At 41.8% G+C, this 12,179-nt stretch overlaps 1 protein-coding gene across 11 annotated transcripts in view; it reads right to left on the reverse strand.

The window, feature by feature from the left end:
* PPP1R12B (protein phosphatase 1 regulatory subunit 12B) overlaps window positions 1-12,179 on the reverse strand; it is a 229,912-nt gene that overhangs the window by 35,593 nt on the left and 182,140 nt on the right. The window contains exon 1 of one of the 11 annotated variants that reach the window (XM_045983437.1): window positions 10,613-11,418. The exons of the other annotated variants lie outside the window; for them this stretch is intronic. Coding sequence (XP_045839393.1) covers window positions 10,613-10,714 — 102 coding nt within the window. The 5' untranslated portion in view covers window positions 10,715-11,418. Of the gene's footprint in view, window positions 1-10,612; window positions 11,419-12,179 lie in introns of those variants that run through there. 11 annotated transcript variants of the gene reach the window in all.

Genomic DNA, 12,179 nt, shown 5'->3' on the forward strand with positions numbered 1-12,179 from the left:
AACTGCAATGAGCAGGTATCTGAATTGCCCCGGGAAGACCTATGGTTATGGTTGGCTTTCATTTCAGAAATAGGGTTTTCTAGTATGTGACCTTTGACTCCTTTCCAGGTGCGCAAATGGGATAGGAACAGAGAGACAGGATCTTAATTAGGCAGCGGTGTTCATTCCTTGTATGTATATTAAATGCCTTTGTGTGCCCAGCTCTGTGAATGATATTTAGAGGAAAAAATAGATATGTGCGGAATCTAAGACATGGTTCTCTAATGTCAAAGAGCTCTTCTTTGGGAAGGAAAGATAAGCATATTCATAAAACAATGAGAGAGTGATGAAAGAAACTGATCAGACACTAGATTTTCTGCTACACACAGCAAATAAAAAAGTAGACAGAAAAGAGAGAGACCAATACTGACTACAGATTTTCCATAAGGTTTCATGGAAAGAACAGGCCTAATGGGCTCATCAGTCTGAAGTTTGAAACTAGGTGGTCATGAAGAAAGACACTATCTTGAGTGACTTGTAAGAAGTCTGGCACAAGGGCGCCTGGGTGGCTCAGTGGGTTAAAGCCTCTGCCTTCGGCTCAGGTCATGATCCCAGCGTCCTGGGACTGAGCTCTGCATCGGGCTCTCTGCTCAGCAGGGAGCCTGCTTCCTCCTCTCTCTGCCCGTCTCTTTGCCTAATTGTGATCTCTGTCTGTCAAATAAATAAATAAAAATCTTAAAAAAAAAAAAAAAGAAGTCTGGCACAAGTTGGGACCTTGTTGGGGCCATAGTTATCCCTAAGTGCTACTGGAAGCTCTAAAAGATAACTCAAGCTTTTTTTTTTTTTCTTTGCATTCTTTCACTAAATTTGATTCCACTGAATTTGATCCTTCCACTAAAAACGTTTTATACCCCCCATATAAACCTTAGGTATTAGATGCATAAGATTCTTTGGATTTAGGGGGCTAAATTTTTCTCCCCAAACAAAACAGGTAATTCAGAATGAAGAAATTTGGGAGAAGGGAAGTATTTGCAGTCTGTTTGATTTTTGGCAGGATAAGGGTCCCTCAGATAAGAAAATCTTCAATAATTCAGGCTCTTCAAATTCAGAACTTGTTATAATTTGACAAGTCCTGAATGCAAGCGTATCTTTGTACCATCTTTTACTTACTTATTTATTTATGGGGGGAAGGGCAGAGGGAGAGGGAGAGAATCTTAGGCAGGCTCTACACCCAGCACAGAGCCCAATTCTGGGCTCAGTCTCACAATCCTGAGATTATGACCTGAGCCAAAATCAAGAGTCAGATGCTTAAACAACTGGGCCACCCAGGTGTCCCTTGTACCATCTGTTTAAAAATTACTTCATAAAGCAAATTATAATAGCATAAGCAAAAGAAGAGAAATAACTTTATTAAAGGGTCTACTTTTGAGCACTTAACAGCTTTAGTGTAATTACTTATATACAATTAATACACTCACTAAAAAGTCTTGATTACTACGTTTAAGGGTATAGCAGATCTTTGCTCCTTGGCAATAGTTCGTCACAGATACTTACAAACAATAAAACTACCTATTTTGAGATGATGCAAAATTCTGACTTTTTACTAATTTAGATTTGTTTCTTCCTAAATTATTCGGTAAAGCTTTTGTTCCTTTTATAAGGTTTATGATGGCAGTCTCTTTTCGAAATAGGTTCAGTAGGCAGGGGTACTAGCTGTAATTCAGGAGTTGTCTACTGGAGACCACAGTCTCACTGTGCTTACTGGTTAAGCCCTCCAGCATTTACTTGTTAGGTGGTCTTAGCTAATTATTTAACCTCTCTCTGCCTCAGTGTCCTCATCACTACCGCAGGGGAAATAGTACCCAGGGTATAATGTTATCAAAAACACTAAATGAGACAATAAGTGTAAGTGCTTGGGACTGCACCCGGCATATAGCGAATGTTCTATAAATGTTAGCTACTGATATTACCACAATTTCTCTGTTTTTTAAATTCTCTCTTCTACTCCTGTTTGGTCCTTTGGCTCTGCCAATGCTTGTTGCCTGCAAGAGTAAAAAGCTCAAACAAATTCCTTGGCACACAAGTAAAGGGTTTTGATTATTTGTAGATTTTGATAATCCAGGCTAATTCCTACTTACCCTTTCTAACCTACAGACATTTAAGGTCATTATTTTACTGTCTGGAGAATTATACTCTTTCCAGATAACCAACCATATGAAGTCAACAAACACAAAGGTGTGAAAAGTCCTATATGAAAATGTTGCTTTCATAATGAACCATAAAGGGAAAGGTCCAGCCATACTTTTAGTATCATCATCTAATCACTGCACCGGTAGAACTCCCTGCATTGTGTAACCAAAGACGATGGGCTGTGATGAGAATTAATGCGCCAGCTGTGGATAACCGCCACTCACTGCATAATAAACAGGTTAAGAACAGAAACAAAAAGGGTCTGAAAAAGAACAAAAGGGGATGAAAGCCAACTCCGGTTGCTTCCTTTGGGTCTTCTGACAATAACTAGTTGTCTGTTCACACAAATATTATGACTGAGAAAGAGAAGTAAAAAACAAAACTGAATAAATTGAGAACTTTTTCAAATTCGAAAAACAACCCCAGGTTGCACAGCTGATTATGTACAGAAAATAAAACGAGAACCCTAAACTCTTAACTGACCCTAAACTGACCTCCTAAATTTCTTGATTCTTTGGGAACTAAAGCTTATCACTGTTAACAGAGGTGACCACAATACCTCCAAACAAAAAAACAAGATATAAGATCTTCTCTTTCTGTGCAGTAACTGAAGAGCAAAAACGACGGAGGAAGCCACACGTCGTTACTACCTCCCCTACCTTAAGGTTTTATTCTCAGCTCCCTTCTCATGTTACATCTACTCCTCAGACAAGCTCACCACTCCCATAGCTTAACTATAAATATCAGTGTATTCAGCCCATATTTTTCCCCTGAGCTTTAGACCAGATTCTTCCAGGGTATCACTACCTGGATGTTCCAAAACTCTAACATATCCAAAAGTGAAATCATCTCCCCCACTTCATGCCCTTTTTTCCCCTCCCCTGTATGCCAACTAAGCTTTGTCACACCATCTTCTACTGAGTCACCTAAACCAGAGACCTGGGAGTCATCCTGGACTCTGCCTTCTCACAAGTCCATCCTTAGCCCTATTCTATCAATTCCCAAGTCTTGTCGGTTCTACCTTCTGAACAGCTGAATGCTTCTTTGTTCTGCCTGGAGAATGTCTCTGTTCAGGCCCTTATCAATTCTCACCTGGGAGTACAGCATTTGGGGCAACGGACTTAACCTCTAGACTCTCCCTGCTTCAATCCTGCCTCCACAGATGCCAGAAATCTCTCAAATAAGCAATTCTGATCACAGCAACTTTACAATCCTTTATCTATAGGATAACTCCCCAAATCCTTAGAATGACATATTAAGCCCCACATGACCTGGCTCCTGCTATGTCTCCAGTTTCGTTTCCTATTATACTCTTAAATATGTCTTTTGTTCTAACCACACTGATCTGCAGCTCTCAAATAATCCTATACTTTCTCATACATATTTTCCCCACTTTTGTAATGTAATTTCCTCCTTCTTCAACCACCTATCTTCTATTGTTCTTTAAACATCCGGCTAATGCATTTACACTTGACTGATCTCTTAAAACAAAAATACCTTGTACTTGATTTTCTTTTTAATCTCCCTAGTTAGACTGTCAATTCCCTGAAGGCAGGGGCTGTATCTATCACTTCTGAATTCCAGTGTCCAGCATAGGGCTTTTGCATAGCAGATGCTCCAGGAATGTTAATGGTGGGAAGACCAAAACTAGAGTAGGTGGCTTTGATAAACATTTATCATGGAACCAGAAAATTGGGAGGGCCAAGGGTAGGGCACGGCTTGCCTCTCTGTGTTGTCACATGGAAACTCCACGAAAGGAACGGATGCCTTCAAGTCTCCCAGTATCTCTGGTCAAAAAACCATGACTTGAGATGCCATCTCATGCAGCTTTATGTAGAACACAGGTTAACGAGTCCAGCACCTAAGATTCCGAATGGGGAAACTGCTTTTGTTTCTACAGGTTCTACTACTCTTGCTTGGGAGGGTCTTTGGGTTATAGAATTACTGCCATTGACTTTTCTTGAGTGGAATTAAAAAAGAAAACAGATACGCTAGTGGTTTTCATTAGGAAAAAAATGGTCAACAGATTGCATCCTTCATTAGCCTTCTTCACCCAGACAAACGTTTCTCATTCCGTGACAATGGATTATAAAGCAAAGTGAAGTATGAATTCCAGATTGGTAGTGCCCAGATGCAGTATGAGAGGTAGAAAGGACAGGATAATACACTAAAGAACTGTTTGGTGTTTGCCACAGGAGAGCAGAAAGGACATGCCAAGAATGACTATCAATAATGAATGGTCTGGAAGGCTATGAGGCTGAGGGGAGGCTGTTAACCTGAGAGGCCACATAGACTAGGTCTGTGAAAGCAGCGATCCTTTATCACTCACTTGTTTACCAAATGTTCCCTGATTAGTCTGTAGAACTGGTTATAAAACAAAACAAGTCGGGGTACCTGGGTGTCTCAGTGGGTTAAAGCCTCTGCATTCGGCCCAGGTCATGATTTCAGGGGCCTGGGATTGAGCCCCCGCGTTGGGCTCTCTGCTCAGCAGGAAGCCTGCTTCCTCCTCTCTCTCTGCCTGCTTCTCTGCTTACTTGTGATCTCTGTCTGTTAAATAAATAAATAAAATCTTAAAAAAAAAACAAACCAGGTTGGCTAATTGTTCCCTTTATTTATATTAATGGCGGGGGTGAAAAATGTTATGAAAAATCTCTACATTTTCAGTTGAGATATAAATCCTGAAGGAATAACAATCCAGATTAAATGGGAAAAATGCTACAGATCTTGCTTTATAGATGCAGACCCAATCCTATTATCACAAATACCAAGCAATTCAATGAAAATCTGTCTAATTAAAAGATTCCCAGGGTTCAGCTGATGACCTACCTACTTCAAGAATGTTCCATATAATAAGTAAATATCAACTAAGCCCTACAATGTGGATATTCTTTAGTATTTTATTATCTTTGGATATACCTATATTGAAAAATATGTTGTTAAATTAGCAAATAATAATTTGAGACCATTGACCAATGATTACCTGGCTCTTGTTTTTAAGATGATTTAGAACTGCTAAGCCATCTAAATTGACTAATTTCTAAGTTAATAGAATTTATATACTTGAGACTCGATAATATAAATGGTGAGGAAAAAGCAAGAGCTAGAGGTGTTTAATGTATTCGTAGTTCAGAATTATTATTTTTTTCAATGTTGGAAAATTACATCAAAAGGAAGTTTTGTTTTTGTTTTTCAAAGATTTTATTTATTTATTTGACAGACAGAGATCACAAGTAGGCAGAGAGGCAGGCAGAGAGAGAGGGGGAAGCAGGCTCCCTACTGAGCAGAGAGCCTGATGTGGGGCTCGATTCCAGGACCCTGAGATCATGACCTGAGCTGAAGGCAGAGGCTTAACCCACTGAGTCACCTAGGCAGCCCAAAAGGAAGTTTCTACTAACTGTGTGAATCCAGCACCTCATGTAGTTGTTTCAGAGTGTGAGAACAGAGGCTAAGCCTTCAAATTCTCATACATAAATCATTGGTGTGGTTCCCATTAGAAATTTGAGTGAATTGGGGCACCTGGGTAGCTCAGTCGCCTTCCACTTAGGTCATGATCCCAGGATCCTGGGACTGAGCTCCACATCAGTCTCCCTGCTCAGCCAGGAGTCTGCTTCTCCTTCTCCTTTGCCTCTCCCCCGAGCTTGTGCTCTCTTAATCTCTCACTCTTTCTCAAATAAATAAATAAATAAATAAAATCTTTTAAAAAAAATAAAATGACTATTCTCAATGGTATGCTCTTAATATTGCTGTTTTGGTCTCTATTGACCCTGAACAGTGAAATTATTATTTTTTTTAAACAAGTCTTTGGGCTTGCACACTAGTTCAACATCTCTTTTGTCTCTAAAATTTGTGGAGCTCCCTGAATAACAAAGCCACTCATCTCTGATTTTATTACTCAGGGAAAGCAGAACAACTTCCAGACTGCCTCAGATATCTTTTCTTTTCTTTTTTCAAGATTTTATTTATTAGAGAGACAAAGAGAGAGAGCACAAGCAGGGGAGGGAGACAGAGGGAGAGGGAGAAGCAGGCCTCCACATGGGCCTCAGTCCCAGGACATAGCCATTTTAGAGCGCGGTGGGGATACTAAGAGAATGGATGATGGATATTTTCATTATGTAAAGAGAGGGGTGTATTTTTAAAAACCATGTTTTACGGTGTAATTTTGTGTTCAGAGAATGAAAAATATTATTTTCGAAATACAAATTAGAGGAAGTAAAATCTTAGCTGGTAAGACACATACTATACTATCTTCCATATGTAAGTGATTTTTCATTAGGGAGAATACTAGTTCTTTAATCTCTAGGCCAGCATTACATTTTTTTCTTAAAGATTTTATTTATTTATTTGACAGAGACACAGTGAGGGACACAGTGAGAGAAGGAACACAAGCAGAGGGGTGGGAGAGGGAGACGCAGACTTCCTGCTGAGCAGGGAGCCTGATGCGGGGCTCCATCCCAGGATGCTGGGATCATGACCTGAGCCGAAGGCAGACACTTAACCAACCGAGCCACCTAGGCGCCCCCATTATTACATTTTTATACTATTTTTTAAAAGATTTTATTTATTTGACAGATACAGATCACAAGCAGGCAAGAAGCAGGCAGAGAGAGAGAGAGGAGGAAGCAGGCTCCCCACTGAGCAGAGAGCCCGATGCGGGGCTCGATCCCAGAACTCTGGAATCATGGCCTGAGTCGAAGGCCGTGGCTTTAACCCACTGAGCCACCCAGGCGCCCCCATTTTTATACTATTAAAAAGGGTCCTAGGGCGCCTGGGTGGCTCAGTGGGTTAAGCCGCTGCCTTCGGCTCAGGTCATGATCTCGGGGTCTTGGGATCGAGTCCCGCATCGGGCTCTCTGCTCGGCAGGGAACCTGCTTCCCTCTCTCTCTCTGCCTGCCTCTCTATCTACTTGTGATCTCTCTGTCAAATAAATAAATAAAATCTTTAAAAAAAAAAAAAAAGGGTCCTAGTTTGCCAAGTACAGAAACACTGAATTACGTCATATTAAAGTTGAAAAATAAAGGTATGATAAGAAAGTTTCAGTTTTCTAGTACTGAGAAATCATCCTGCTGTTTGTTTTCTCGAGTTAAAAATCATACCTGTTTGGGGCACCTGGGTGGCTCAGTGGGTTAAGCCTCTGCCTTCGGCTCAGGTCATGATCTCAGGGTCCTGGGACTGAGTCCCGCATCGGGCTCTCTGAGCAGAGAGCCTGCTTCCTCCTCTCTCTCTATCTCTGCCTGCCTCTCTGCCTACTGGTGATCTCTCTCTGCCAAATAAATAAATAAAATATTTAAAAAAAAATCGTACCTGTTTGAGTTACACTTTACAGTTTGCCCAAGCTGCTGCTTGAACATCTAGCTAAGAGCAAGGTGTCCAAAATATGCTCCCCCTGTGAATAGCCATTATTTAAAAATTCCCTTTGAGAGCATTTTCCTTATATGAAAGCATTTAATATTTAGCTTGTTTAGCAATAGTAAGAAAAAATCATAAATACTTATACACTGGCTCAAAATTTCAATCATTTGTTTTGAAGAATGTTGGCTTCTTTGTGCAACTTTTAGCAGAAAACCGAAGGTACACAAGTTTGCATGGGGAGAATGAGAGGTGTTCCGATCTTAACTCTGAGATGCACACAGACATGTCCTTGCATCCTTACTCAAGTATTTCTGCCTCTAAGAGAAATATGAAGACCTGTAGCCCACACGGTCTCAGGCTCCGTGGGATCCATGTTTCCATATGCTCTGACTAGGATTCGAGAATCAGGCGTGGGAAAGTCAGTAGAGCCTGTCAATTCCCTCCATTGGTCTACAGATACCGTCTTCCTCCTTCCTGCAATTTCAGTTTCCTGGGTCCTCATTATGCCTGAATTTTGGATTCCCACAGCTACCCAAGCTTTTGGGTAGCTACTGTCATCTTTGACTCTAGAATGTCCTTAACTTTCCAATGTATGAAACCAGTGTTGTGGATAAATACGGGTTTTGAGGCCAGAGAGACCAGGCTCTGCTGCTTACTAGCTGAGTGATGTGGGGAAGCCACTTCTCTTCCATGTATCTCAGTCTCCTCACATGTAAAATGGTGAGAGCAACACTCACCTTTCCGGGTGGCTAGGGGTGAAATGAGGTAATGATGGTGTAGGAGCAGCCAGTGAAGTAACTGCGCATCAGAAGGCAAATGAGTGCAACATCATCACCACAACACTAGTCATTAAAGAACACCACAGAGAGTGAGAAGCGCGATGGTCACTGCATTCAAAACCAGTTAGCACCCTAGTTAGTTAGGATGTGAGAGTAAACTGGGCTACAGGGGACTCTTAGGAGATAAACCCTCGTTTTGTAACCCATTCAGCCTCCAAATTAGTCTTGCCTATACTTCACTCTCTCAGACAGTAAAGACACAAGCAATGTCACTGAACATGAATGATATACAAAAATCAACAGTCTCTAGAGTAGAGCCCAAGGCTGTGTGGACCTAGAAGCTGGTCACAGTAAGCAGATGCTATTATGGGAATCCACAGCCACTGACCACTAACACTGGGATGTGGTCTCTTATTAAGGCCATCAATGTGCTGGTTTCCTGTAAATCCAAATTTTCAAATTCCGTCCCATGGTGACCTCTGTCGAAAAAGTCAGGGATGTGGGGGGGATGATGGAAAGAGGCTGGAAACGGTGGATGACAGCTGTGAGGACTGAGACAAGAAGAAAGTAGTACTTAACTGTGAAGAAGAAATGGGTTCAAAGAGAAAAGGAAAAGGCACGTGTGTCACCAAACAGATTTTGCTGAATGTTCTGGGAACTGTGGTTACAGCAGTGAATGAATGTTAACAATGGGTTGTTTATACCAGATGTACTGCCGAGTTTGGTAAGATGGACAGGAACAAAGGGACATGCTACTGAAGTAAAAATGCTCCATTTTGTGGACCTCAATTGGAGGCCACCAAAAAGTACCCAACAGCTGTTGAGGGGGAAAGCATTCTGTGGCTGCTGTTGCTTCTTTTTAAATAACTATATATTTAGAGTCCCTTTTATTTTTAATTAATATTAATTAATTGAGAGAAAGAGAGAGGGAGAGCACATGTGTGTGCAGGGGGCGGGGCACAGGGAGAAGGAGAGAGAACCCCAAGTGGGCTCCATGCTCAGTATGGAGTCCAACGCAAGGCTCTATCCCACAACCCTGAGACCATGACCTGAGCTGAAACCAAGAGTTGGACACTCAACCAGCTGAGTCCCTGTGGTGCCCCACACTCTGTGGCTTCCTAGAAAGGACAGGCAGCAGCCTATGGAACTCTCCCAGAACTCAACAAGGGTGACCTATACCCTGGAGCCTCCCAGTCCTCTCACAGAAAAAAGTCATAAATGAAAGAGCTTTATAACAAAATCCTTTTGGTATTCCGGTAACTAAACATCCCAAGCTGATGTCCTAGACCAATATGTCACACACCAAATGCCACTCCATGGTAATTTATCCCATGAGAAAGACACTGAAAATGAATATAAAATAACTCAGAAATGCAGCAGTCAATTCTGGTTTCTTGCAGATGTTTCCCCCACAGCTCCCCAAATAAGGAATCTGTGACCATCATGCTTGTTATTCTGTATATACAGTAGAGCACAATCTTGTTCCGTAGAAGGAACTGCTACCTTGCCTACTACCTAATATGCCCATCGGGCTTCTCATCGCTTGCTATTGGTAACAGTCTTCGCTTTTGTCAGTTTCCTACAGAGGCAGACACTAAATCAGATGCAAATTGCTTCCACAGAAATATGCACTTGAGAAAAAACTCAAGTGGATCTGCCTCGGACACTACAAACACCTCCATACAGCTGGTTGTCAATAGCTAGGAGTTCTTCTTTTCCTTGCCTTTATAAGCATGAAATTTCCTGATGGTGACCGAGGATTAAGAAAGACTCCAAGTGTCCGTAATTCCTTGCTCTGTTTTGTTTTTTCTCTCTATCACTCAACGGACACATAAAACAGGCAAGGGCATATTCTCTCTCACATTCACATAACTTGCACATAACTGAAGTTTAATGTATATAGTTTCATGACCATTTGGGAGCTTTTTCTCTAGAAGCATAGTATTGACCCACAAAAAAACAGGAAAGGGAGCAACTAAAAATAGCCACAGAAATTAAGAAATGCATGTAAGATACAGTGACCAGGACTCTAAAATCTGTCAGACAGCTTACCAACTTACAGTTGAAAGCTAAAAGACAGAAACTGTAGTCTGACATAGTTAAATCTGCTTTTACTTAAGACTACAGTAAGTATTGTGAACCATAACCTCCTGCAGAAAAACATACACGGTCTTTACTTGCAAATTTTCTTTTTTTCCTCTACCGATTCCCATATGCTCCGAAATGCCTTTGCTCTAAACTTAACTCCCCAAGTTACACACACATTCTCCACCTTTGACACAACGAGGAACATATGTAAATAAAATGCTGCTTACTCGGAGCGTCTTGGCAGTCGGGGAGGGAGATGCTGGGGGAGAATCAGACTGAGATTTCCTATTCCGAGTGAATTCTTTACTTCGGGTATATAAAGAGGACATGGTTCCTCAGGATGGAGACAGACACTCAACCACTGGATTCTTCACACAACGCTGGGAAACTGGCCCTGCAGGTTACCCTCCCAGAATCTCTCCTTTTGACTTGATGCGAGAAGACTTTGGATAGAACTAAATAAAGGATAAAAGCCACCCTGTAAATTATAGTCTTGCGCTTTGAACCAGTCCACAGTTAAACAGAGTCTGAGGCGTGTTCCCTCAACATTTTCAGTCCAGCTTCAACCACAAGTGCTCGGGACTGGTAGCTTACCATGGAGGGTACTGTGCTGAGCCACACCTTTTCTGCCTCGATCGAGTCCTTGATTCTCCCAAAAGGACACTTCTTGGTGAGACTTGCTCCCCAATAAAACCTGACTCTACTTTCCCGATGACAACGGATTAAATCCCAGAGGAAAGTCGACCTTGGATCCTGCCGGAGATGAGCCTGGGACGAACTACTGTCACTTTATCCAGAGGGAAGAAAGAGAAATCCTATGGAAATCATGCTGTCTTTCCTTAGCTTGACTCCACTGGGCTGGAAGGGGTTTAGAATTGCCGTGATAATTCAGGTTAAACAACTTAAAAAAAAACAAAAAACAAAACACAAATAAGGAACCAAGAGTTTATGAGAAGGAAGCAATCGGAGGAAGTCAAGTTTCCCGAAGTCCTTCCAGACGAAGCTGCTTTTACATATAAACACTCACAGTCATACACACATCTTTTCCCCTCCCCTCTTCTATTTTCTGACATTCCAAATCCCTATTCGCTCAGCGAGGAATGCTGGAGAAGAGCCAAGGGCAAAGATTCACTTTCAACTCAGAATTCGGGTTGCCACTTGCAGGAGGAAAAGAAAGCCTGCCAGCTTCTAGGAATAAAGGGAGGCTCTTTGGGGACATGCTCAGGGGCGAACCCCACCAAACCTTCTGGTATCCACTGTTTCAGTTAGAGTGAGCTGCAGTTTCAACGCTGATTTCTCCAAACAGTGAGCTAAATATGAGAATGGGGACTTTTCAACTTCTGGATCTCTTCAGTAACAAAGCCCTGACAGGCACATCAGTCAAAGCACCTTCAGGCCCTTTATGTTTCACTTTAATGACATGTCATTCTTGCTGCACAAGGAAGCCCAGCAAAGTGAAACTCTGGCCCACTGCAAAGGAAGCTCTTTGTACAGTAGAGACTTTAGTGGCTGAGTCTCTGAGTATACAGCTTACCAGCGTTTTCCAAAATGCCGCAATCAGAGAAGAACAAGACAGGAAATGGGCTCAGGTAAGGGGAAAGAAAGGGTCAGAAATGAAGAGAGAAAGCAGAGACAGGAGCAGAAACGCAAGACTACAGGACTCAGTTACCCACAGGCACAACTAAGAGTTAAAAAGAAAGGAATTTATTTTCTTGGTGTTGAAGGTTTTTGGATTTGGCCTTGAAACATCTCAAATTTAATCTTTTGCACTCTGTTGTCATCACTGCCCTATCC

Source organism: Meles meles, chromosome 17, assembly GCF_922984935.1.
Source record: "Meles meles chromosome 17, mMelMel3.1 paternal haplotype, whole genome shotgun sequence".
NCBI classification, from domain to species: Eukaryota; Metazoa; Chordata; class Mammalia; order Carnivora; family Mustelidae; genus Meles; species Meles meles.